Consider the following 26616-nt stretch of genomic DNA (forward strand, 5'->3'; position numbering starts at 1 on the left):
ATCCCACATGATGCTTTGAATTCATGTCATTCTTCTAATGATTACTTTGGGAAAAAGTAAATATTTATCCCTCAACTATCCCCCAATTCTCAATTAGGTCCCCAATATAATTCCCATCAACTCCATTTTTTGGGCATTTCCCCGTTAACCCTCGTCTTACAAGGAGGGGTTTGAAATTGTGATAACAGATGATTTTTAAAATACTTTTTGCTCAGAAATACATCAAAATAATTTTTTTATTTTTTTAAAATTTATTTTTGATATCACCACATCAAAACAATCTGAAACATTAAAAAAATAATTTTAAACCAAAATAATTAAATTCTTATCAATTTTCATTTGAACCGCACTCCCAAATAGGGGTTTAATTGAAAATTTGTCCTTTCTATTCATATCCCTTTCACTGCTTGGAAACTCTAATGTCAACAAATCATTTTACCTATCAATTAAAAAAAAAAAAAACCCATAGAATGTAATTAAGTGCCCCAACATATCTCATAAGACGAGCTTAATTTAGCTTGATTGGTGGGATGAATTAACTAAGTCTATTTCTCCACCCAATGGACCCCATGGAATGGTCGATGTCCACATAATACGAATTTGATTCTTCCTTAGGTGGGTGGTGTTTTCACATCATAAAGAAAAGGATACGGCATTATGTTCTAGAGCCATACACTTATTTATCGCCATACGTGTAGACTGGTTAGGTCAGAAAAAATTGAGTTAAGGAATTAATTTGTAATTATATTGTAAAAAGACTTGACTTGATCTGGTGGATCTAGAGTAAAATTTTATTAAAATTTAGAGTTAAACTTGTTATATTTTTAAAAAAATTAATAATTATTTTAAAAATATTAATTAACTCGAGTTAATCTGACTTGAATTTTATCCATAATCACTAAATCTAATCACTTTAATTAACATGCATGCACCATCCATCTCTCCAATGGTAATTTAAGGAAAACAATTTAAGCGAGTAATTATATAATAGAGGTAGTCTTGATAAGAAAATTCTTTCATGAATCCTTCTGTTAGTGATATTTTTTTAAAATCTAATCATCTATTAAAAATTCCATAACACCCCTGATATTAGTACCCCTGATATTTACTAATGATGAAAAAAAGAGGTATATTAAATTTGAATATAAAATTTAAAAAATCTTAAAATTAATTAATAAAAAAATAGAACTTATTCTATAAGTATTTTGAGAAAACTGAAAAAATTGATTAAACTTTCCCCCGCATATCCCCATCAAAGCTCAAAATAAAACAAAATAAACTAAAACCATTAAAAATAAAATTGATCGATTTTGGATGGTTCTCGACTCATGCATTAGTGTTTTATATGAATGAATTATTAATAAAGAAATATAGAGAGAGAGATTTAATTCTATGCTTTTTCTCATTTATAATTTATTTTCTCTTTTTATTTGTATTTATAATTATTTTTTTCGGTAATTGATCATAGAGAATATATAATTTTTTATTCTAATTTTAAGTTTTTTTGTCATTAATAAAAATTGGAAAAAAATATATTCATGATAAAAAAAATAAAGAATAAGTAAGAACATGTATTCAGAATAAAACTTAAAAGAAAAATTCATATATTTATATATTTTTTAATCCTTATAATATAAGACAAGTAGTCTATTTATAAAAGAAGAAAATGAAAACATTAAAGGACATTAGAAAACTCAAGTGTCATGAAAAATCAAGAGATTAAACCCAAAAGTCATGAAATTTAAGAGATTCTAATAGGCATTCAATATGAACATTAAAAGACACTTCCCTGGAATGACCATATACTAAAACTATATCTCATTAAAATCTTGAAAAAAAAAACTCGACAGAAAAAACCTAAGTTAAGGAAAAAGAGTATAACATTCTTGTTTAATTTCTGAATACTTCATAATTCAATATATAGTTTTATATAGATACTTTTAGATCCATATTTGAATACTTCAGGATTTATAAAAATATCAAATTGCCTCTTTAAAACATTTCAAAGTAAAACCTAATGGGAAAAATCTAAGCAAAGAAAAAAGAATACAATTTGTATTGACTTCACTTTAAAAGTACATGTTTTATGATAAATATTTAAGATGATGTATTCTAATATTATGGACAAGCTTCTTGAAAATTAAGGTTGGTAAAGACTTTGTAAATAAATTTGTTAAATTTTCAAGGCTCATTATTTTGTACAGCCACAAGAAGACATGAAAATAGTTTAAAGTACCTCTTGAAATTACATTCTCTATATTGTTGTTGCGGGACAATATTTGAGGCATGAAAAGTAGAGAGTGTTTTCTCTAACATTTGGTCTTCTGTGATATTTTCACCACATAATTTTAGTTGTGAGGTAATTTTTAAAAAAACATAATTATATTCACTAACCGATTTAAAATCTTGTGACCTCGGGTACAACCAATCATAACGAGCTTAAGGAAGTATGGAAAAATTTGGTAGTCATATCTTTCCTTTAGATTTTATCACAAAATAAGAGAATTTGTTACTCTGAGATATTCAACTTTTAATCCTTCATAGAGATGGTGGTGAATAAAAATTATTGCTTTTGCACGATCCTGCAAGGATGCGTTATTTTCTTCTTTGATGGTCTCTCCAAGATTCATAGCTTCCAGAAAAAAAAAATCTATTAAATAAAATCATGAATATTCAGGAAAGAAAAACAATATTTAAAAATTGCTATTTATATAGTTCTTTAGAAATACTAGTTCTTCAAGAACTGTATTTAATTTATTTAAGTCTTCAGGAACTTACAAGTTCTTCAGGAACTTTAAATCTTGATGAATAAAAAGGAAATAAATTTTGTCAAAATAAGTTACGAAACCAAATATATTTCATAAAGTATGAAAAATAATGAAAAGAAAAAATATTGAAATTTATACAAGCTACGTAACATAGGAGTTCATGCATGCCAAGATTTCAATATAAATTAATTAGAGTAATCGTGCTAATAACATGTAAAAAAAACAAAAAAAAAACAAGTAAAAACATACATATATATATTCAGAATAAAACTTAAAAGATAAATTCATACTTTTTTATATATTTTTTTCAATTCTTAGAATACAAGACATGTAGTCTATTTATAAAAAAAGAAAATAAAAATATTAAAGGACACTAAAAAAACTTAAATATCATGGAAAATTAAAAGACTAAACCCAAAATTCATGAAATTTAAGAGACTTTAATATATATTTAATATATATAATTATAGATTTTATAACAATTTAATATATATTACTAATGAATTTGAAAGGATACATCGGAGACTTAGCAAAAACACAAGCTTCACTCTTTTTATTGGGAATCTAGTGGAGCTCACCCATATTATGTCATGATAAGCTGATCAATTTTTCAATTAGTTTAACTCATTAGAAGAATAATATTAGAGGAAAGGATAAAATTAATTAGGAAAGTTTGGCGTTTATCCATAACCACTTTCTAATCACCTCAATTAACATGCATGTATCAATATATTACTTTACTCACTAATAAATCTAGGGGTTCAAACTCCTTCACGATTCTACTAAATCTTGCGTTGACCAATACCGTGAAGATTAAGAAGAGATTTTTTTAACCATCTAGGTGATGGTCTAGTAATAAGAGCTTGAGACTAAGAGGTTTGCTTCCTCTGTGATCTTAGATTCGAGACCTGTGATTGCTTATATGATGGCCACTGAAGGCTTACATGGTCGTTAACTTCAGGGCCTGTGGGATTAGTCGAGGTACGCGCAAGCTGACCCGGACACCCACGTTAAACTAAAAAAAAAAAGAGGTTTTTTTATTGAAGAAAAAATAATTGAAAATGACCATCTTGAACATGGATGTTTGGGGGCATTGCTGCAACCATTATTTTATGGAATTTAGAATGTTTTATTTTAAATTAATTTTTATTATTTTAATATCTAAATATCAAAAATAAATTTAAAAAAATTTATAAAATATATTTTTAATATATTTTTAAATAAAAAATATTTTAAAAAATAATCTTATGTCGATTGAATGCGCACGAGAGCTAAGGCCCTCCCAGATTCCTCGGCTAAAGCACCATTCTAACAAACTATCTTCATAATGAACAATAAATGTTTTCCTGGGCACCCATTTCTTGTTATTTTCTTGGAAAATCACAGGTCTCGATTTCTTGATTCCATCGTCATGAGGTGATAGGACACCCCAGATCCAACCTTATCTTTTGAAATTTTTAGTTGTTTTTTTAATTAACATGGATGTTCGAGCTAACTTACGTGTATTTTAACTAATTTTATGAATTTTAAAATTAATAATTATATAATATAAGGCTTAAATGATCTTAAAGTTTATGAAACTCGATTCATGATTTTTAAAAAACAAACCTAGAATTTTTTTTTTTTTAGAGGGGGGTGGCGCTCTTGAAAACAGGGTAAACTATATTAACTATGGAGTCAACCTATTAAAGAGTTGCAACGTACCCCCAAAAGATTATAGATGCCAGCATAATTTTTATTCCGGAAAACTTATCCTACAAATTTTAAATTAAGGTTGAACATATAGTTGTTGGATTAGTATAACAATATTAGAAGAGTATTATAACATAATTATGTTTTTGATCGTTATATCTGATGTGATTCCAACTTTTGATTCAATAATAGAAAGAAAGTCACATCACACGTTGAAAGTCGGTAAACTTTTGCTTAATTTTGTAACCTGGTTAGATAATTTACAAAATCTTCATTAAAACTAAACTAAAAATTTATAACTGTTGATCATCATGTGACAAAGTGAATCACGAGCAGAGGTTCACTCTATCAAATTAAGGAAGAACTAAATTAATTTTTTGAACAAAACAAATATTGTAAAATATCCCAAGTTAGCTAGGGAGAGTAGACTTACCATGGGAAAGGAGTAACTGTGTGTTTGTGACTGTAGTAAAAATTGTTTTTTTAAAAAAATTTATTTGAAAATATATTAAAATAATATTTTTATATTATTTTTAACATAAACATATCAAAACAATCTAAAAACACTAGAAAATAATTTAAAACTAAAAAAATAAAAAATATTTACAAAAACCACGATCCAATTATAAATATTGTCAAATTGAGTTGTAAGGTTAAACTCTCTAGGTAAAAAAACATACAATCTTCCAAAACAATCAACTAGGTGGAGTTTTTCCTCGATGAATATCAAATCATTATCAAAAAGCCCTTGTATCGGAGGATTGATTTATACATCCCCAAGGTCTGTCTCCTACCTTGCTAAAGCTAGACAATGTTATTCTTGTTGTCTGGTTAGGGAACGTTTGGGAGCGCGGCTGCGGCTGCGTTCTTAAAAAATTTTAAATTTTTTTTTTATTAAAATATAATATGGTTTGTACGTTTTGGATCGTTTTGATGTGCTGATGTTAAAAATGATTTTTAAAAAATGAAAAAACATCATTAACATGTATTTTAACACGAAAAATTATTTGAAAAACACTCATAACCACACTACCAAACATGCTCTTAATATATAGGTAGAGGATAAGAACATAACATGGTAGGGTTGTAGTAGAAGGGCCAGACGACAAGACAGCTTTAAGAACGTTTATGTACTTGTTAGTCTTATGGTCGTCATAACGTGGTTAATATAAGTATTAACATGTATATTAAAATAATATTTTTTTATCTTTTTAAAATTATTTTTAATATTAATTTATAAAAATAATTTGAAAACATAAAAAAATATTAATTTAAAGTAAAGTAAAAAATAAAAAAAATTTAAATCTTTTTAAAAATATTTTTAAAACATAAAAACAAATAAGAAAATAAAAGCTAATTCATTTTTAGTTGTCGGGTTCAGTCATACATGCATATTAAATTAAAATAAATAAATAAATAAAACTCCAGACTTTTACTGTAAGCACACTTATTTTACTGTTTATTTTTTGCAGTAAAATTACGGTTTTGCTTTTATCAAACAAAACCATCTAGCTTGGTTAGAAGGTTAATTCACACTTTTTATTGGGATGCAAACCATTATCAAATTCGTAAAGGACATAATAGTGAGCTTATATTTTTATTCCAGAATAAAATTACTAAATTATCATTAAAAGTTATTTTCAATTTATTAATATTAAGGGGTATTTTTTATTTTTTACTTTATTTTAAAAATTAAAATGACTAAATTGCTTCTAAAATATTTTTTAAGTCTTCTGCCTAGGAGTGTTTCTGTCATTTTCTATGAGTTTTTTTTATTCTTATTAAATTGGATCAGGGACAATCTAGTTTTTTTATTTTAAAAAATTATTACAAAAAAATATATACACGTCAGCGTATGGAACGACTCTGCTCTATTCTAGCGGCGTGTAGGACGCCTTTTTGTGAAGTAACACCAAATTCCACAATGTTGTTGGTAGCATCACGACAACCTCTTCCACGTGGAACGACACTTGTGGTGGTTACGGTGTTGGTTTGTCTCTGGCTGCCTCTTCCTTTTCTTTTCTTCTTCTCTCTCCTTTCCCCCTTGAATTTCATGCTTACACTTAAAAAAATCGGATCTGTCCTTTTATTTTATGATATTTTAGGTTTGATCCTCAATGTTTTAATTTTTAATTTTCTTAACCTTTTTATCAAATGTTAATTTGTTTTCAATTTCATTCTTAGATCCATGATCTTATTTTTATTTTTATTTTTATTTTCAAAAATAATCAACAGGTTTTGACACGGTTTTAACTAGATTTGCACTGAGTTAACCAAGACATGGGTCAACCGAAGATTTTTATCATTTTACACTTGATTAATTCTCCCCCAATTTCCTTTGACACCCGACCTGGCCTAAGTCTCGGGTCATCTAAGTCACGAGTCGATCCGAGTTTTAAAATAGTGGTTTTTCAAATGGAATGCTTTCGATTTAATCATCAGCTAGGCTCATGAGTTTGAGAAGTTAATAATAATTGACATCATTTTTTTCCGATTATATCCTTTAAAGTTGTTCGTTTTGAAAAATAAACTTTGTTATTTTTTTTAGTTTTCTTTCAATTAGATTATCTACATCTCATGATTTAATTTTATCCTTTAAAATTTAATTCTTTTTAAAATTAAGCTTTATTTTTTTTGCTCATTTTGCATTCTTCTATTGAATTATCATGTTCACGAGTTTTGATAGGTAATTCTTGGGTTTGCTGATACTTTGTATTTTAGACTATTTTTAGCTCACTAATTTTTTTTTTATTTCATCTTTTTATGATTGGATTATTGAGAATAGGCCTTTTTTAAAAAATTCTTTAAAATACACTGATAGTGCTAGTAGGTGTACTCTAATTTTGAGGTCCTGATGAGAAGGCACGCATCACTAGCCCCCCCTGGTGTGAACCAATTGGAAGATACCTTTCCTACACTCCATGATTCTTCTTGACGAACTTTAGGAAAGACAACCTGTAGAGATATCCAGGAGACTCATAGTGGAGTTTTGATTGTGCTTATGTTTCTGTAATGGGAAATATTTAGTACTCTTCATCGAGATCATTGCCTCTTGAAAGCGAAATCATTGGAGTTTTTTGCAACAAGGACGGTATCAATCTTGTAAAGCAGCTGATCTCCATGATGAATAGTAGCTCCCAAGTCGGATGTAATCATAAATATTCAACTTGCTGACAATTATGATCAGTGCATCTCTAGGAAGTATTGACCATCGTATATTAAAAATACAATCATAGTTCATATTCTAGAGAGGGTCAAAACAAAATGGAGAAAGTGGGAGCTTTCATTTCCTTCGTACATGCTTTTGTGATCAAAATGGAGCAGCATGCATGTATACCTGCTTTTGAGTCGGAGCATTCACAAAGATAGCAGTCTGCTGGCTGAATCCGGTCGCCTCCAACTGTTTCGACGAAACGAAGAGCTGCAAAGTTTGTGCTAGATTTTCCTCACCGAAGAGGTGCATCCAAGAACAAGGGAAATAACTACAACATATATAAATACGAAGAACGCAAGGAAGAGATCTCGAAGAGCAATAGGAATGATCTCCACTAACAAAAAGAGCAGCCTCGTTGATGGATGCCAGGTAAAATAGAAACAGCACTGTCATCAGTCAATCATCACTATGAATCATTTTGCTCATCTATAAAGAGATTAACCAGAGTGTAGGAGAGAGTTACTAATTTCACTTTGCATTCAATTCACTATACTCGTATTCAACCTTTAGAAACAAAGAACATAGGATAGGAAAAAAGAAAAGAAATTTGAGTATTTGAAACCATAATGCAATCTCTATATATACTAAATCAGTTTCGTATCACTCTATGCTGAAGAATTCCATCACCAAACACCGGTAGTGGCCTCCTTTGTAATGAGGTTTATGCCATGGACCCAAAGTTTCAAACTGGAAGCAGAACTTGCCTCAAAATGAATCTCCCTCCCTGTCTCAGTTAACACCCTGAAAACCATCTCATCTCCAGCCTCATTTACCTTTCTCCTATTCTTCAAAAACGTTGGACTTGGTCCTGCCACTGCTTCCTTACACACCACATTCCTTCGGTTTGACTTTCCCCACGTTAACAAGCCAGATTTGAGCATCTGAACAACCTTCATATGTGGGGAACCTCTTCCCTCACGGGTGTGCTTCCATAGCTCCTCACCGAGTAGCACGTGAGAATGAGCCAAATAATCAAATATCACTCCCTCTGCAGCCTTACATTTAGTGCTTTTCCTAGCCAGAGATATCGCTGCCTCTCCTCTCTGATTGATAATCCCGCAATGAGCACCTCTTTGCAACAATATCTTACAGGCATCAGCGTGGCCTTCCCTGGCAGCAAGCATGAGGGGTGAATGCCCACTGTCATCCACAGAATTTATAGGGAATCCCATTTCCAATAGCTTAACTATCGCATGCAAGTTGCCAACATGTGCTGCAAAGTGCAAAGCTCTAAACTCAGAATAACTTGTCACTTTGTGACTAAGCACAGCATCAAGCAATATCTCTTCAAATCGAGTCCTCACACTGGAACAGGCATGATTCTGCAAAAGAGACACTACTGCCTGACCATCCCTGCTCCTCTCGCTGATGTCAGCTCCAGCATCAATCAGGAGCCGGAAGACCTCAGTATGGCCAGCTTTTACTGCAACCATAGTTGGTGTCAAACCAAGACCATCATGCTTACTTATGTCTTCTGTCGAATGTTGAAGGATCATCTGTAAAAGCTCTGTATTACCAATTCCAGCAACGAAGTGCAGTAAAGAAAACACCTCAAGATTGGAGGAGCAGACTTTTCTTCCAGTGGTAATAGCCTGTCGAAAAATATCTGCCAAAGAGGATCCAAACACACTTCTTTTCACCAAGTGCACTGCACTCTCACCATTATTGTTAACCAGACCCAAATCAGCTCCTGAAACAATAAGCTCAAGGAAGCAATCAGCTTGATCGGATTTGGCCGCCAACATCAGGGCTGTGTCGCCAGTTTCAGTCCTCGAATCAACTTCACAACCATAGAAGATCACCTGTTTTAGTATACGAAGGCAACCCATTCTAGCAGCCAAATGAATAGGACGAAATTCGTGACCTTTCTTGGTCCTTAAGCAGAACTCAACATCAGCACCAGCATTAAGAAGCACATCCATGGCATCTGAATTGTGGCAAAGGATGGCATGGCAAAGAAGGTTCCGGCCTTGCTGTTGACTCTCAAGGAACGAAATCTGATGCTGAAGCAAAAGGTTCAAAATTTGGCCACTTGCTTCATAATATTCAACTGCACACCAAACTTCATTATATGGCTCACCCAAGCATGCACCTACTCTCAGTTCTTCACCAGAGAAAATGTCCCATGACCAAGCTCCCAGCCTAACATAGCAATTGCTTCTTGCACCTGCCTAAATATACACTTATAAAACCCCATTCTTAATTAACAGTAATTAGATATCTAAATAGGGAAGTGGTGTTCTTATAAGTTGAAAACAGATCAGAAGGAGAAAACTGTGGCAACTCAAGGCATAAGACTGAATTAGCTTCAAAAAGAATCACAGACCACGAGTGATATGTTATGCTAATGATATTCAGTGATACAAGTTTAAAGTCCTCTAGACCACTGCCATAATTTGAAGCCTGTAGAAATGGAACAATCAGATCACTACCTCTAACAAATATTTAACCACTGAAACTTGTCGGCTCACGATAGCAGCCACCAAAGGTGTACAATCGACATTCGCGTGCAATGCAGGCTTGACCGACTGCAACAGAACCCTCCGCGTGCAATTTATGTCTACTCCGTTCTGGAAAAAATGGAGAATTAGGTTAACCGGATGCTTCCCTTTAAGAATTAGACTAGCCAAAATACTCAATCTGCACCTTGATCAAGGTGGTTACAACATCTACAAATCCGCGGCAGCTAGCTGATACAAGTGCATGTTGCGCCACATCAGGTCCTGTCATCTCTGAGCAGATCAATAATTCTGCAGCTTTAGCTTGACCACAAAGGCAAGCTTCAAGTAATGCATCTTCACAAGCTAATTGAGATGCACCTGCCTTGAGGAGCATGTCAAGAAGGACACAGTGACCTTCGCGAGCAGCAGCTGTGGTAGCGAAACCCCGAAATAATTCCTGGTTCACATCAGCTCCAGCTGACTATAATTGGAAACGTAGATTAAGATAAGATAATTAGTCTAATTGCATAAGATTACTTAAGCAGCACCAAACATTGTTTTAGCGCACTTGTAAATGCCAAAACGAATCTTTGGATGGCATAAAGGATTCGGTTCTGCCATTTTTGTCTTGCTTATACCTTTGTTTAGCCCCCAACTAAGCATGAACAAGCATTCCATAACTATACCAGCAGAAATTACACGAACTCTGAATAATAGGTAGTGGTTGACCATTGAAAAAATAAGAGAACCCCAAAAAGAATCAAAAGGAAAATTCTTAAAATCTCACTAAACAAAGGAGCTATTCACAGTTTTGAGAAGCAAACCATTCATACAATTTGTAACCCAAATCAAAGTTAAAAAGAAGAACAAAATCGAACAGAGTCCATACCAGCAATTTCCTGGCAATTTCTACATGACCTGAATGAGCAGCAGCAAAAAGTGGAGTGACATCAGTGACAAAATCCCTGTGCTGAATCTCAATCTCATCAGCCTCTTCCTCTCTCAGCACTGTCTCAATGCATTTCACTCTCAAGTTTACTGTCCCTATATAATTCACATCTACTGTTTTTGACTTTAAACTCTCTGTCACAAACTCTACATCTCCACTCAAAGCAGCCTCTATTAGTCTCTGAGATGGCTCTGCAAGCTCATCCCTCTCACTCCCATAGACATAACTGTACCTTGCCATTGTCACACATTCACTAGACCAGTCCTACAAAATACACAACAAGAAGCCAGAAAAAAGTTTCACTTTCTACAGCCAAAATCTAGCCAGAGATTATAACGTAAGTAACCATTACTTTGGATTAATATAGTAATTAAAAGATGCTGAGACATGATAAGTATCCAATGAAGAAGTGTAGACTTGATCAAATCATGCAGTTTTAATATGCTTAATACTTCTAAAATAATCAAAACAAATTAATTATATCAATATTTTTTTCGTTGCAAGAGGCTCCTTGTGTCCCACTTAGGTGCCTTGCCCACGTTAGCATTCTAAAACCAAGGAGAGGATAGAAAGGGAAAAAACTTGTTGTAAAAGCATAAATCTTGGAAAAATGATTTATTTCAGTGCATGAAAGATTAAATTAAAAAAAAATATTGTATATATAAGCTAATATGTGATCATAATACAACTTCAAATGGAATGAAAGGGTGCTAATTAAATAATTTTATAAAGCAATAGTATAATTATCAAATCAAACAATAATTGGACTCATAATTGAAAGCAAACAAATGTAAGATTGCCAACTAATGAAGATGGAAGGAGTGAATGCCCTCTTAGCTGATTAGGTGTTGACGTAAATGGAAAGAGTAAAACGCAGGTAAAAGAAACAAAAACTTGGGTTGAAACAATGTACCTTGAGGCATGTCCTTGTGTTGATGATTCTTAAATATGATGGATTTGCAGCCACCTAAAGAAGGAAAGGGACAAAATGCATAGGGAAAGAGACGACCGACTGGAATGGAAAGTGTAGCAAAGCATAGAAAGAGAATCCCAAAAGTGCAGAAAACAGCACCATGGCCAAATGGCATAACCTTAACTAGATTTGGTTGGTGTTTGTGATATGTTTATATATTAATAAACATGATTAATCAATTTCTTAATAATTTTATAATTTATTTAAGTTTTTTGAGAAAAAATGGATGGATAATGGATATTTAAAATCAAGTATGGAGGACAATGAATACTTTATAGTTATTTTTTTGTCCCAATGGCAAGCCACTTCTGATGATCAAAAAACGAGTTCACCAATTCGTTTGGGCTGCATTACCAGGAGGTGGTGACCAACTTCGTTTACTTTATCAAGAAAAATCGGGTTCCAAGTCTTGATGTCACAGTTTATTATTGATGGCAACTCTACATCTATATCTCCGTTCACACAAATATTTTGAACTTCAGTCCCGACACGAGTGTAATGGAATTTCTTTTAAATATTCTTGCATGTTATCGATGCAATCTGCCGTATTAGAAGTAAGAAAATTAGAAAAAGGAATTAAAAAAAGGATTAATTTTGATCTGAAAAGTCAACAGGACGACGAACAAGTCTGGACCATGTCACTCGATCAATCTAAATTTTTAATGAGGTTGATTATAAAATAAATTGTCTTAATTTTTGTAATAAAAAAAGTTTTCATGAGAGAGAGAGAGAGAGAGAGGGATATACTTAGGCTAAGCCAAATTTTTATGTAGAAAACATTTTCCATTTCGCATTTATACAAAATTTAAAGAATTTTACCCCACTTGCATTGGAATTGAAGTACATAAAAATACAGGCAGAATAAGTAGATGAGAAGTCATCATCAAAAGGTTATATACACGACTCAAATCATATCAGGTACGCGCGAGATGAACAATTAATGTTAGGATTTTTTTTTTAATTAGTACAGTAAATTAAAAAAAAATAGTGAAGTTACATTGAATTAAAAAAAAAAAGGATGGAATAACATAATTTTACTGTTGTCATATTTAAAAAAATATAACTTTTATTAAATGTTATTATTTCTAAGCGTAATAAAATAGTTGTTGCGATTCAGAATAACAACATTTAATAAATATTATGTTTTTAAAATGTAGCATGGTCAAACTCCATTCTTCTATCTCAATCAGTCGACCGGTTAGATCTAATTATATTAACCGATCGATTATTTCACATAAAATCCATAGTTTTATAAAGTTTTTCTTTAATTAGTTTTATAAGTCAAAATACATATTTTTATCCAACTTGTTGACTCAAAAATAAACTCCAATTAAAATCTCAAAAAGTTATTATTCACACAATAATATGTGATTTTGAGCAGTTATAGGTGAATTTATCATAACAACGTGAATTGTTGGATCTTTAGATATCAAAAATCTCTCTGAGATCTCTCGGTTTTGGCAATTTTAAGATTTTTCTTGTTATTTTCAAAACTAGTCGACCAATTGAACAAAAAATAACAAACCGGTCCTTTTGAACATGACAATGCCAAACTTTGTTATTTCATCAAATCTTTTTTAATTTATATTAATTTATCAATTTTTTTTAATTTACTATATTAATTATCCAATTTATCCTTAATGTTATCAGTGAAATATTTTTTGAAAAAAAGATGCATCATGTGTTGTTGCAGTTAATTATTTTTTTAAATAAAATAGGTTAATGGTCCCATCTTTATTAATTGGAATATCCAAGCCGAAAAAATAGATAAGCATCAATCAATTAATAGGTAATGTTCATGGTCGTTAACTCCAGGACCCATAGGATTAGTCGAGGTGCGCGCAAGCTGACCCGGATACCCACGTTAAACTAAAAAAAAAAAATTAATAGGTAATGTTGTTGGTTTTTACTGTAGCTATGGTTGTGGCTGTAAAAAAGCGTTTGGTAGAAACAAATTTTGAAGTGTTTTTTAATAAGAGTTTTTTTAACAATGTGTGTTGGTAAATTCTGCTTCTAAAAGTGTTGTTTTTGTGGAAAAAAGATTAAAAAAATCATAAATTACGTTTGAATACAATGAATAAATTATTTTCTATAAAACATACAATGGAGAAAAAAAAATTATAATACTATATATGATATAGTCCTTAAAGCAAAATTATTTTGATGGTTGTTATAAGATCCGGATAAGATCACTGGGTTGATTCAAGTCATTATCTAGACCAAGTTTCATAAAAAAATAGGAAAAAGATGACTAAGTAACTTAGTCAAAAACCTGGATTGATCCATGACCTGGTTGACCAAATCAAAACCAGTTAATTTTTTAAAAAAAATCATTATTTTGATTTTTTAAAATTTTTTAGATAAATTAAAATTAACCCACTCAACCTATAACTTGAACATTACATTAGTTCAATGTCTAGGTTACGTTAAATAACTACTATTTTGATGCCTCTACATTTAGCTCTAGAAAATATTGTAAAACTTTTGGTGGAATTTTTTATTTATTTATTTATCAAACACATGGAACCTAATGGAAAATTATATATCAAAAGTAATTGATGGTATTGTAACTAATAAGTTAATTACTCTTAACACTGTAAAACTTCTCATATTGTTATAACATAGTGTGATTTACCAAACTATGCACTTGATATTTATTTTCTTGTCACCATTACTCTTCAACCTTGAAAACAAAATGAGAAGACTTGTGCGAATATGGTCGTAGGCCTCTTACTATGGAATTTTATATAGTTTAGGCAACTCAATGTTGTGATTAATTACTCTTAAAAAACAAGGCAAATGAAGGAAAGGGTTGATTAAAGATGTGACAAATCTTTTTATATACAGAAAATTCATAATTGAGGAGCCACGAAATATTTTATATACTATTTTATGGGATCTAACGAAGCTTAATTACTTTCAAGATTTCTACGTTTTCTTTTATTCGGAGAACATGCAACAGAAGTTTCTTCAGAAAAAGAAGAAGCTGTAGCTATATTAGCGAAAGCTTCAAAATCTTAGAAGGCCATACCTAGCCAGTGCCCACCAGGCTCGTTCATGACTAGTGTATTTGGATTCGAGGTATGGTATTTTTATTTTTATTTTGTTAAGAGTATAATGTTTTAAAAGTATAAATCACTCCTCACAAAAATAAAAAATTCATATTTTTTATGTGGGTCCTATAAAAATATCAATTCAACCCAATAGTTTAAACTTTTAGATGAGATCTCAAGATATAATTTATATTATTCTATAACACACCTCTTTAAGTGAAAGTCATTTGGGCTTAAAACTTGCACAGTCTCACAATGCTTTGTGTTTAATTGTTATCATATATATATAGGGATGATGAAATTCAAACTCATGACCACTTGGTCATCAAAACTCTGATACCATGTCAAAAAACCAATTAAATTCAATAGCTTAAGTTGTTAGATGAAGATTTAAAATATAATTTATATTATTCTCTAACACTGTACGCAATTAGGAGGACAACAACACTGGATTTGGATTTTGGTTTTTTGATCTTCAGTTTTATACCACAAGGGACGCATATGAAATTAGTAGGGAGTGGGGGAGCAAAATGTAGAGTTTCAATTATTGAAGGGCCGTGATTTCCGAAAATATGGTTTTTCCCATAGTTATAAAACCTTCAGGGGAATTAATTTAGTGACTCATTAACTCAAAACTTTCTTTGTATTATGTTTTATTTCAAGTTAAAACATTATTTAAATAAAAATTGGATTAATTTAACCAAATCCACGAACCGGGTCTTGTAATTATAGTTTCTTCATCCACTTCACTTATTTAATGTGTTATCTATGTATTATTCTTATTATGTTTTCTTCTTGTTATTAAATATGTGGTAAACTAACGGCAAACAACATCCTTACTAATGGAATGAATTAATCATATATTTGGTTACAACACTTTTCATATTTTATTTATTTATTTTTATATTTTAAAAGTGTTTTTGAAAAAAAAATTATTTTATTTTTTTCTTTACTTCAAATTAATTTTTTTAATGTTTTCAAATCGATTTAACATACTGATATCAAAAATAAATTTTAAAAAATAAAAAAATATTATCTCAATAAATTTTAAAATAAAAAATATCTTGAAAAGCAAGAACTATCACAATACCACACAAACTCATCACCTAAATTAATTTTATTCTTGGTCGACTTTTGAGTTAGATTTTATAATTTTTCGTGTACATGACCCAGCTCAGTCCACAATACTTGTGGACCAAAAGCATTGAATTTAATTCTGAGGGGTGTAGCTCAACTGTTCAGGCTCTAGGTTTGCTCCCTAAAGATCACTAGTTTGAGTCTCACAAATTTCAGGGCCACTGAAGGCTTACATGGTCATTAATTTCAGGACCCGTAAAATTAATCGAGATACACATAAACTAACCCGAGCTTTTACATTAATAATAATAATAAAAAAAAGCATGGAATTTAGAGGAAGCCCATGTATATCAATTATTCGAGAATAAAATTGAAGGAGCAGCTGGGGGGGACCGGTTATAATAGAGAGAGTTGCGGCAGATGAGGCAGAATCAAATCAGAACTCACAAGAGAGGGACAATAAATGCCAAGTCGCATCAAATGTGATCTTCTTGATTTCTTCACGTCTTCGTGTCTCGTCTTAGGACACATTCATCGTCATCTCACTCTGTTATTTCTTACATGCCCCAGATGATGAAGAAGACGACTCGAAGATGTACACCCACCGCCCTGTTTTCTTAGCCAAATGGACACTGAAATCCTTCTTCAATTTGGGTTTATCCCAATAATATCATTTATTAAAAAAATAATAATAAATAAATGGGATTTCACTTAAATTTTGATGAATTAACTTGATCTTAGGTTGATTCTACTGAAATTCTTGCCTAGTTTAATATAAAACTTGCTCGGGGTAGATACTTTAGTAGGAAATCATCATATTGATCTATGATGATATACTTTAGCAGGAAATTAAGCTGGATTTATTTTTTGTGCTACGAGCCAATTGCCTGCAGCTCAAAATTTGAAATCTGGCAAACAAAGGTACAAGGGAAAACTAGCAAGTAGCTTCACTTTTTAAACGGACCAAACAAAACTTTTTAGTCTTTTCCCAACTTTTAAATCCAGCTACTTTGTCATTAATAATAAAGTTTTGTTCATTTAAATTCAGATTCGCCATCTAATGATTCATCACAGTCAACAGTTGTAATGGGAATCTTTTTCTCCTTTTGGTTGTTGCCCTTTTATCTCCCCCAGGGGGTGGTTTCTGAGTTTTATGGGTTTTTATCACAATGAAAAAAAAATGATAAAGCAATAGTATTTTCCGAGTACCAAATACCATTTACAACTCTTATTTCAAAGTTTTTATATGCAAAACACGGGTTACAAAAGGTATCTATGACTTCATTCAAAATTAAAATTTATATGTAAAACACGTGTTGTTTGCAGGTCCAGATTCTGATTAGGGTAGTGTTTTTTTGTCCAAAAAATCTAAATTTTAAGTCATTTCAATCCAAAAACATCTCATAAACACTCATAAATCAGTACATCAACTCAAAATACCTAGAAAATATCCAAAAACACGAAATCAAATCATGTTAGATTTATCTTTCTCGACTTAGATTTGTTTTGTCAAGCAATATTAAGGTTCTAAATAACCATCATCAAGCCCCTCTCATCTCACAAAACCTGTGGACACCAAAAACATCCATTTTGATAGTAAAAAATGACCTGAACAACTACCTTCTCCATCATTGTTGGAATCTCGCGACCCCTCTTTCTTCTCTCTAAACATAAATTGGAAAATACTATAAATAAATCTTCGCACAAAAATTGATTTTTTTAAAAAATCTAAAGGGATCTTAAATTGTCTAATTTGTGTTAATTTTAAATTTTGAAGACTTAAGTGTATTTGTAAAATATTTTTGGCACGTCCCCATGTTTGATATCTTTTTCATTTCAGTCCCTCTTCTTTCAATTCCATCATTTTTTAAGAGATCAAAAGCAATTGGTCTTTAATTAAGGTTAAATCACTCAAAATAAAAATTTAGAAACCAAAATGAATTATTAAAAAATACACAGAATGTCTACAACGTTTTAAAAATACATAAACAATATCAACTCAGTAGTATTTAGCTTACGTGTTTTAGTTTTTTAGTTAATTAATTACTATATTGTTCCTTTAACATAACAACAATGTCTCCTTTGCCATAGAATATAAATTTTATCATTTATGGAGAATGACTCTTACTTTAAAATCATTTGTATGTAACGTAGTCTTGCTATAAAAAAATAGTTTACTAATGTCGAGATCGTGTTGCTTTGGTTAAAAGTAGCCTTCCATTGGAAGAGTAGCTAGAAAAAAAAAAAAAAAAAAATACTCGCCAAAACCAACACAACAAAAGTCTAAGATCCTGACACCGCAAGACATGTTAATTTCTAAACAACTGGCGCAAGCTGCAAGTTGCATTAGTATATCACAAGATTTTCATCATATCAAGCACATGGAGCCCATAACCCTAGATTTTGAGAAAGATCAAGCTGCCTCAACATTAAATTAATAAGCCTTATAATTAACACTTTGATGAAGAAATAATTTCTTATAATATGGTTTAATCATCAGATGTAATAATATTTTGGACTGTACATTAATATTACCACATAAATAGACTTCATTTTTTTTGAGGTTGCTGCCTTTTTCTGGCCTTTGTTCCAAATATGACCTAACATGAGGTTGAAGACATGCGTGTTTGGCAGTGTGGTTGCGGGTGTTTTTTAAATAACTTTTCGTGCCAAAATGCATGCCAATGATATTTTTTTATTTTTAAAAAATTATTTTTAACATCAGCACATCAAAACAATCCAAAACATACAAACCATATTAAATTTTAATAATAAAAAAAATTCAAAATTTTTGGGAACACGGGTTAAACCGCGTTCCCAAACGCTCTCTATGCTACCATTATTTTCATCATCAAGGCTCAAATCCAAAAGCCAAAAACTGCTAGCATCTTTTCCCAATCATCAAAATCCCTCTTTCTAATCATCAACAACAAGAATCTACCACCAATTATCTCCATAATTTCTTGTTCTTTCTCTTGGCTTACTAGATTTTAAAATCATGAGTTAAACGAATTAACTCGAATAAATTAAAATAATATTATTTTATTTATAAAAAAAATTTAAAACGATGATGTTTAATATTTTTTTTATAACAAACTCAGGAATATCTAATGAATTAGATAAAGGGTTTCAGCTAAACCACGTTTTGAACTGAAAAACTTATCCAAAATAAAACTCCAGGAGAGAGGCAGGCTCCTGGCTAGCATTAATTGGAGCTCAAACATGTTTGGACAGGGACAAACAAGATGTTGTTAGAGTAAATGCATCACATGACATCTGATAACAAGAGACATTAACAAGAAATCTACACATAATCCCTCATGAATTACATATTTCACCAATATAATATATTCTTAAACCTTGAGCTTTCATGCTTTTATAACCATAGATCCTGTTTGGAGGACGACATGGCTCAAGACCTGTATTACAGGTTAAACGTGTCTATCCAAATTATAATTTTTTTTTTTAAAAAATCATCTTTGTTTTTTTTTAAATGAAAATTATATTGTTTAGGTAATAAAAAACAGTTAGTGTGGTACGGTTGAAAATATTTTTGAGATAACTACAACTTCAAAAATTATTTGATTTTTATTATTTATGTATTTTATTTTAAATTATGATAAAAACTTTAATTTTTTTCAAAACTATAATTTATAGCTTTTTTTAATTTATTTATTTTTAAATTATAAATATAAAAACTATCACAATATCAAATATATACATATTACTACAATTATAAACTATAATAAAAAAAATATATAGCACTGGCTAGCTTAGTGGTCCATTACTCAAGTAAAAAAGCAATGAAAAAACAACAAAAGCTAAGAAGAAATAATAAAAGTTTGAGTAATAATTATTTTTTATTTTTTTTATTTAAAAATATATTAAAATAATAAAAAAATAAAAAATTTAAGATAAAAAATTAATTTTTTTATAAAAATATTTTGCTATCGCAAAAACAAACGTGACTTCAACGCAGTAAAGGAAGTAGTGACTTGGCATTGCATTATTTTTTATATAGAATATTTCTCGGTGACAAAACAGTGAAAGCAAGCCTAAATTATACAGCTTGTGTTTGTTGTTGCCCATTTTCATTGGATTTGAAAAGAAAACTAGAAGAAAGCAACATATTGATATAGTTCTTCAGTTTCCCATTATTTAAGACAACAATTAAGTTCAGGCATTGTTTTTGTTGTTCTCTTCTATCTTTCTCAGTCTTTGTGAGAAATGGGGTCACCTGTTTTGTCTTTGTAGGTTAGTGCTACCACCCCCAAAAAAGTTTTAAGGAAAGAAGGAAACTTTCTTAAAGCTGAAGCTTGTTAGATTGAGATGGGAATAAGCAGACCTCATAAGTCCAGTAATGGAGTTTCTACCAGATGGGTTTTTCTCTTCTGCATTGCCAGTTTCTTCTTGGGTGTTCTTGTTGTTAACAGGTTACGTTTCTTTCTCTCCTTTTCTTGTGTGAATTTTTTGAAGATCTTGTCCTTTTGAAGTGATCGGCTGTTAGATTTGTTGCTTATCCTAGTAGGATTTGGAAAGTTTAACTTTGTTGTTAGTTCTGTTTTTGTGCTTTTGTTGCTTTATGCATAGGATGGAGAATCTTGCATAGTCTCTTATGAAATCATATGCAAAATGTACTCTTTTTGTGTAGATTTTGGCTGTAATTTAATGAATTTGAGGGCTTTTTCTTGGAATCCATGTAAAAGATTGGGACTTTTTGCTGTTCTGGCCTTCCGGGTCTACAGAATTTCAAGTTATAGGTGAGGTGGTGGAGATTGGACGTTTGCTCTTTTAGTATGTTACCAAATAATGAATTGATAAACGTGTATCCTTGCTGGAGCAAGGCGTCTGTTAACTAGATTCAGATGGTTTATTTGTTTTCTTCAATGGTTTACCTCATCTGCAATATTATCGAGTATTTTGAAATGCCTGAGATTTAAGGTGAAGAATGAGAATAGTTTTCCCGGGGAAATGAATTCTGAGTAAGGAGAATGTTTTAAGATTGATTTGGATGGATAAGGTCATACATTGCTGGAAAACCCAAAAATTTACTGGTTGGCCTGCGAGGAAATGACAATCTACGAGCTGATGTGTTTCAAAAGGAAAGTCATTGGGTTGGTGAGTAGACTAATGTCAAGCAGCTGAAGAGATTTTGGTTGGATATTGGTGGTGGAACAAGTCTTGAGCAATTACCAAGTGATTATCTGCAAAGTTGAAAATTGAGCCCTTTCTTAAATTTTGATGTCTGGAGATATTTCCGAGTTGTTTTTTGAGAGAAATCAGCTATCATATTTGAATATTAAATTTTGGGTTTATTTATTAAGAGAAAGTTCTTAGTGTGATCTGCCTGGTAATGCTATAAGATTGACATTCGTTCTTGATAATTAGGGGTGAAATTTTTCAAGGTTTGAAGTTCGGGGTTAAGATCATGGCAGCCTTCTTTGATGTTAGTTGACTTCAAAACAAAGTTTCTTTCTTCTCTTTCTGACTCAAATGCCGGTGAAGACATGAACTAACTGCAATCAGCATGAAAAACAGAATGAAGCTCATAACATTCAAGTTAGTTGATATCAAAAGATAGTTTCTTTCTTCTCTTTCTGACGCGAATGCCAGTGAAGACATGAGGTAATGGCAATCAGCATGGAAAACAGAATGATTCTCATAACATTCATTGATATCAAAAGATAGTTTTTTTCTTCTTTTTCTGACGCGAATGCCAATGAAGACATGAGTTAATTGCAATCAGCATGGAAAACAGAATGATTCCCATCACATTTAGCTTGAATGATGTTTCGACAATAAAAGATACAGAATAGTTGCTACCCTGACTTATTGCAATGTCACTGAGAAGTGTATCTGAAAGTTGGTTTGAGAGCTCATAAACCTTCATTTTCTGTATAATGCATCTGATCAGTTTTTCTTGTTCGTCAAACCAAATGACAATTACACGAGCAGTGCTGTGTAAAGCCAAAATGCGATGTTGTGAAAAAAAAGGCAGCAAATTAGATGAGACTTGCTAAGTGATTCTACTTCGAATGAACCAGTGAAAAGGAGTCCAACTTTTGCTGCCATTTCGCTTAACACCGTATCTCAAGCTGCGGACTTAATGTAGCATGATAGAGTATCTTGCAGTTGTACCTGGTGCATTCTATTGATCATACATTGGATTGTTTCTAAGCCTTTACTGTTTTTCACTTATGCTTCTGCTACCTTCATCTATAAATCCTACTGCAATTTTGTTCTAGTATGATTTGCCACTTACATGTGTTTTATAGGTTTTGGGATATTCCAGATCCAGGCCAAATGGACGACGAAGCTTCATCTCTGAAGAAGGATCAATTAACAGCAGAACATCCCCCAGTTGATTGTCAGAAGCAGGCAAGTCAAGTTACTAAACTGTTACGTAAGCTCTGTTTCCGGCAGTAAAATGTGTGGATCATACTGTTTATGGTATTGCAGGAGAATGCTGTTCAGGCAGGAGACATCCTTTCTCAGGTTTCTCAAACTCATGATGTAATCATGTGAGTTTTTATAGCCAGGTGTATTATGCTTCAAAAAGAATTCTGGATGACTTATGTAATTTAGCACACATGAATTGTCCTATCCAAATAAATAGGCTATTTGTTTTAATAGGTTCTGTAACTTTGAATTGGAAGAGGAGCATTAAAGTATCAAATCATGTAATACCCTCATAATGTTGATTACAGGGCACTGGACAAAACGATCTCCTCAATGGAGGTGCAGCTGGCTTCAGCAAGAGCTGCAAAAGGTGACAATGAGAATGTATCTCCAATGGTCATAAAATCAGGAAATGAGCATTTGAAGGAGCGACCAAAGGTTTTCTTTGTCATGGGCATAATTACTGCATTCAGCAGCCGGAGGCGAAGGGACTCGATTAGAGAAACTTGGATGCCCAAAGGTTAAATCCAAATCTTACCAATCCTTCTCTGATGTAAACCATTAGTAGCTTTGACAAGTCAGTAGATGCTTATGATTTTTATTATTTTTCACTCTAGGAGAGGAGTTAAAGAAGTTGGAAACAGAAAAGGGTATTATAATACGATTCGTTATAGGACACAGGTACGTATTCAAAGGGCTTGTGGTTACTCAATAGCTCAATGTTAAAGTTTGTAGATACAGACCTTATTAATAATGCTGAAATCTATTGTATTTGACAGTGCATCTCCAGGTGGTGTTTTGGATCGTGCTATTGAAGCAGAAGATGAGCAATACAAGGATTTCCTCAGACTGGTATGTTATGGTTAAGCTCCATATGACCTGTTTGACCCTTTATCTCCACCCAACTACCAAGTAAAGGCTATGAAACTATTTGCAAAATCAGTTCATGAATTTTGCCTTTATAGCATTCCCTCTCTTGAACCCCGTGTGGAAACATTTGCCTAGTTTTCCAGTCCTTGCCCTAATTAATGATAAAAATTATTTGAAAGCCAGAGCTACTGGTTTGGGAAAAAATTATTCTGAAATGTATTTGCCAGCACTTTTGACAGTCAAAACAAGTTTTCAGTTGTTTTTCTAAATTGCTTATGTAAAGTTACCATAATATGTTTTGCAGAATCATGTAGAAGGTTATCATGAATTATCATCGAAAACACAAATATATTTTTCAACAGCTGTTGCTATGTGGGATGCTGACTTCTATATTAAAGTTGATGATGATGTACACATAAATCTCGGTTAGTTTACTTGAATGCTTTAATTCTCTCAAGAATGGAGCACAGAGAGATGTATTTTGGTATGGTCATTTGATTTTAAAATTTGACAGGCATGGTCATTCATTTGATTTTAAAATTTGACAGGCATGGTCGGCTCTACCTTGGCACGTCATAGATCAAAGCCTCGTGTTTATATTGGTTGTATGAAGTCTGGACCTGTACTAGCACAGAAGTAAGCATTCAGATGGAAGCAAGTTTTTTAACTGTATCATGTTCAGATTATTTAACCTTTGTTACTCATGTACTTCTGCATTCCATTTGTAGAGGGGTCAAGTACCATGAGCCAGAATATTGGAAATTTGGTGAGGAGGGTAACAAGTATTTCCGGCATGCAACAGGGCAAATATATGCAATTTCCAAAGATTTAGCCACCTATATCTCAGTAAATAGGTAAGTCCCAGTGTTGTCCCATCATTCTATTTGGATGCTATCCTTTTGAATGGCTGGTGCTTGGCATTTCCTCTGCAGACACATACTTCATAGATATGCAAATGAAGATGTTTCACTCGGCTCTTGGTTTATTGGTCTTGACGTTGAGCACATTGATGATCGAAGTCTCTGCTGTGGGACTGCACCTGGTAAGATTGATGCAAATATGTTTTTCTTTGTTCCCTTCCTGCATGGCATGCTTTTGAATATTTTGATAGCCTCTTTCCTATCACATCAACTGTAGCAAAATATCATACTAAGCATGATTTTTTATCCTTGTACAAAAATGCTTGCATGTTACACTAAATTTTGTCTCGTCAGAGTCAAGTAAAAGATTCTTCACTAATGGAGTTGCAATGCTGTGATAGACTGTGAGTGGAAAGCCCAAGCTGGGAATCCTTGTGCTGCATCATTTGATTGGAGTTGCAGTGGCATTTGTAAATCGGTGGAGAGAATGGAGGAAGTGCACCAGCGATGTGGGGAAGGTGATGAAGCAATCTGGCATACAAGTTTCTGAAACTTCCCCTCTTGTAATATGGTTTTTATATGTGTGATCAAGGCTGTTGGTTTAGACAACACCCCTTGCCCGATTTTTGCTGTGGATGCCTCCGACGGTTGGTGCATGATTAAAATCATTACTGCACATACAGATTGTCAAGTCAGGAAAAGAGATATGGTTAACATATTGTAGTTCCAAAGACTGACTTGTTGCTGCTAACCAAGACATCAAGAAAATTAATCACTACACATACCGAGTCTTACAGCGCAAGGAATTGTAGGAAATCACAATAGCTAAATTCTACCAAAACATTGGATGAAGCAGATCAAATGTGGCTGGACATTCTGCAGGATGCATGGTGTTTTTCCATGAGTTCTGATTGTTAGATTGAATCCAGGATGGAAATGGACGTGTGCACAAGATCATCTTCCGAATATATATGTATCTCTCCCTTGTCTAATGGCCAGGTTTCTGGCAATACTGAATTAATTATTGGGCTTAGAACTTAGTAGAGGTGCTATGACCTGTTTATAACTTGATAATTAAGGTTTTTACTATTTTAATCAGAGATGCTTCTATAGTGTCAAGTGTCGACTTTCAGTTGTCTATGCTTGCAACTTGCAAGCATGAAAAAACATCAATTTTTTTTTTTATGTTTTTCATGTGAAACGCTGAGTCTGAGTCTGCATTCCAGGAGCACCGAGCAGCCAAATAGACTCTTTAGTTTTGTACATAGTGTTTATCATTCAACTTTTTGTCAAATAATTTTTTTTCTTTACACTATCAAAAATGGAAAATGCTTTTACTTTATAAATATTGGTAAAGGTATTGCAATGAACCCAAAAAAAATAATCAAGAGTGAGTCATCTTTTTATGAATAAGGCGAATATATTATGGATAAATATAAAATATTGCAAGTTTGTTCAAAAATATTCTTTATTATAATAAAAAATGTTGAAAATGTGCATTTTTATGAAAACTTTATATATATATATATATATATATATATATATATTGTTCTTTTTAAATTTAAATTTTTTTGCTAGCATTCAAATACATTTATAGTTTTTTTCTGAATACACTAGATTAATATAAACACTAGATCAATATAAACGGATAGTCTTTAAAATAATTTCTAATAATAATAATTAAAAAACCTTTCTTTTATTATTTTTTTCTTTCAAAAACATAAATTTTGATTTGGTGAAGCATACAAGGCACAAAAATGAAGAAGAAGCAACTTGATGTAATGCCAAACTAATTTTATGACTTGATCAAAAGTACAAGGCATTCAATCACACGAAAAGAGTGCCGACGAAAAAATATTTTCTACATATTAATTGCAAGAACTCCACGAAAAGTGGTCGGTGAGGTGAGATGTCATTATCAGCATAGTTTGGCCCAATATATAACATCAAATTTGACAGGATCGCCTCCTCAACCATTTTGTGGAGTTCATTGAATATTTTCTTGGTGAACGAACAGCAAAATATAAACCCTCCGATCAGATTTTTTTTTAGATTAATGAGGGTGTGTGAGTAAGTTTGCGCGTATCTCAACTAATCTCATGGACCCTAAAATTAATGACCATGTAAGTCTCCAATGACCTTAAGTTTTATAAGACTTGAACTGATAACCTTTAAAAAATAAATTCAGAGTTTGACCAGTTGAGTTATACGGTTATACCTCTCAAAATTGCTCCGATCAGATTTTGCTTAATGAAGTGAAATCTCCTGCTAATCCGAGTCTTAAACAGATTGGATTTTGTAAAAGAAAGGTTTTCTTTTT

At 32.0% G+C, this 26616-nt stretch overlaps 2 protein-coding genes across 4 annotated transcripts; one reads left to right on the forward strand and one right to left on the reverse strand.

Moving 5' to 3' along the window:
• Positions 1–8130: 8130 nt before the first annotated feature.
• LOC7455029 (uncharacterized) lies at positions 8131–12127 on the reverse strand. Of its 2 annotated transcripts, XM_024580943.2 has the most exons (5): positions 11978–12127; positions 11005–11328; positions 10321–10596; positions 10107–10244; positions 8131–9845 (listed from the first exon to the last, which is right to left on the reverse strand). In XM_024580943.2, exons 2-5 carry the CDS (start codon positions 11302–11304, stop codon positions 8298–8300), a joined length of 2262 nt encoding a protein of 753 aa, XP_024436711.2. In that variant the 5' UTR covers positions 11305–11328; positions 11978–12127; the 3' UTR covers positions 8131–8297. The 2 variants fall into 2 exon arrangements, with proteins under 2 accessions (XP_024436711.2, XP_002317664.4); XM_002317628.4 differs by lacking the exon at positions 11978–12127 and having other exon boundaries at positions 11005–11824.
• Positions 12128–20204: 8077 nt separating this feature from the next.
• LOC7455031 (beta-1,6-galactosyltransferase GALT31A) lies at positions 20205–25415 on the forward strand. Of its 2 annotated transcripts, none has more exons than XM_052445700.1 (11): positions 20205–20600; positions 22443–22549; positions 22646–22688; positions 22875–23086; positions 23184–23247; positions 23346–23418; positions 23741–23861; positions 23985–24072; positions 24165–24290; positions 24369–24478; positions 24698–25415. In XM_052445700.1, the coding sequence occupies exons 1-11, from the start codon at positions 20497–20499 to the stop codon at positions 24844–24846; spliced, it is 1197 nt and encodes a 398-aa protein (XP_052301660.1). In that variant the 5' UTR covers positions 20205–20496; the 3' UTR covers positions 24847–25415. The 2 variants fall into 2 exon arrangements, with proteins under 2 accessions (XP_052301660.1, XP_052301659.1); XM_052445699.1 differs by having other exon boundaries at positions 20206–20600; positions 22443–22545; positions 22627–22688.
• Positions 25416–26616: the final 1201 nt, after the last annotated feature.

Source organism: Populus trichocarpa, chromosome 11 (assembly GCF_000002775.5).
Source record: "Populus trichocarpa isolate Nisqually-1 chromosome 11, P.trichocarpa_v4.1, whole genome shotgun sequence".
NCBI lineage: Eukaryota > Viridiplantae > Streptophyta > Magnoliopsida > Malpighiales > Salicaceae > Populus > Populus trichocarpa.

Coding starts and splice junctions, on each gene's coding strand:
- LOC7455029 (XM_024580943.2), bottom strand. CDS start 11,304: ATGGCAAGGTACAGTTATGTCTATGGGAGTGAGAGGGATGAGCTTGCA. Junction 10,597..11,004: donor AAATTGCCAGGAAATTGCTG/GTATGGACTCTG, acceptor TTCCAATTATAG/TCAGCTGGAGCTGATGTGAA. Junction 10,245..10,320: donor TTGTAACCACCTTGATCAAG/GTGCAGATTGAG, acceptor CATTTTTTCCAG/AACGGAGTAGACATAAATTG.
- LOC7455031 (XM_052445699.1), top strand. CDS start 20,497: ATGGGAATAAGCAGACCTCATAAGTCCAGTAATGGAGTTTCTACCAGA. Junction 22,546..22,626: donor CAGTTGATTGTCAGAAGCAG/GCAAGTCAAGTT, acceptor ATGGTATTGCAG/GAGAATGCTGTTCAGGCAGG. Junction 24,073..24,164: donor GGACCTGTACTAGCACAGAA/GTAAGCATTCAG, acceptor TTCCATTTGTAG/AGGGGTCAAGTACCATGAGC.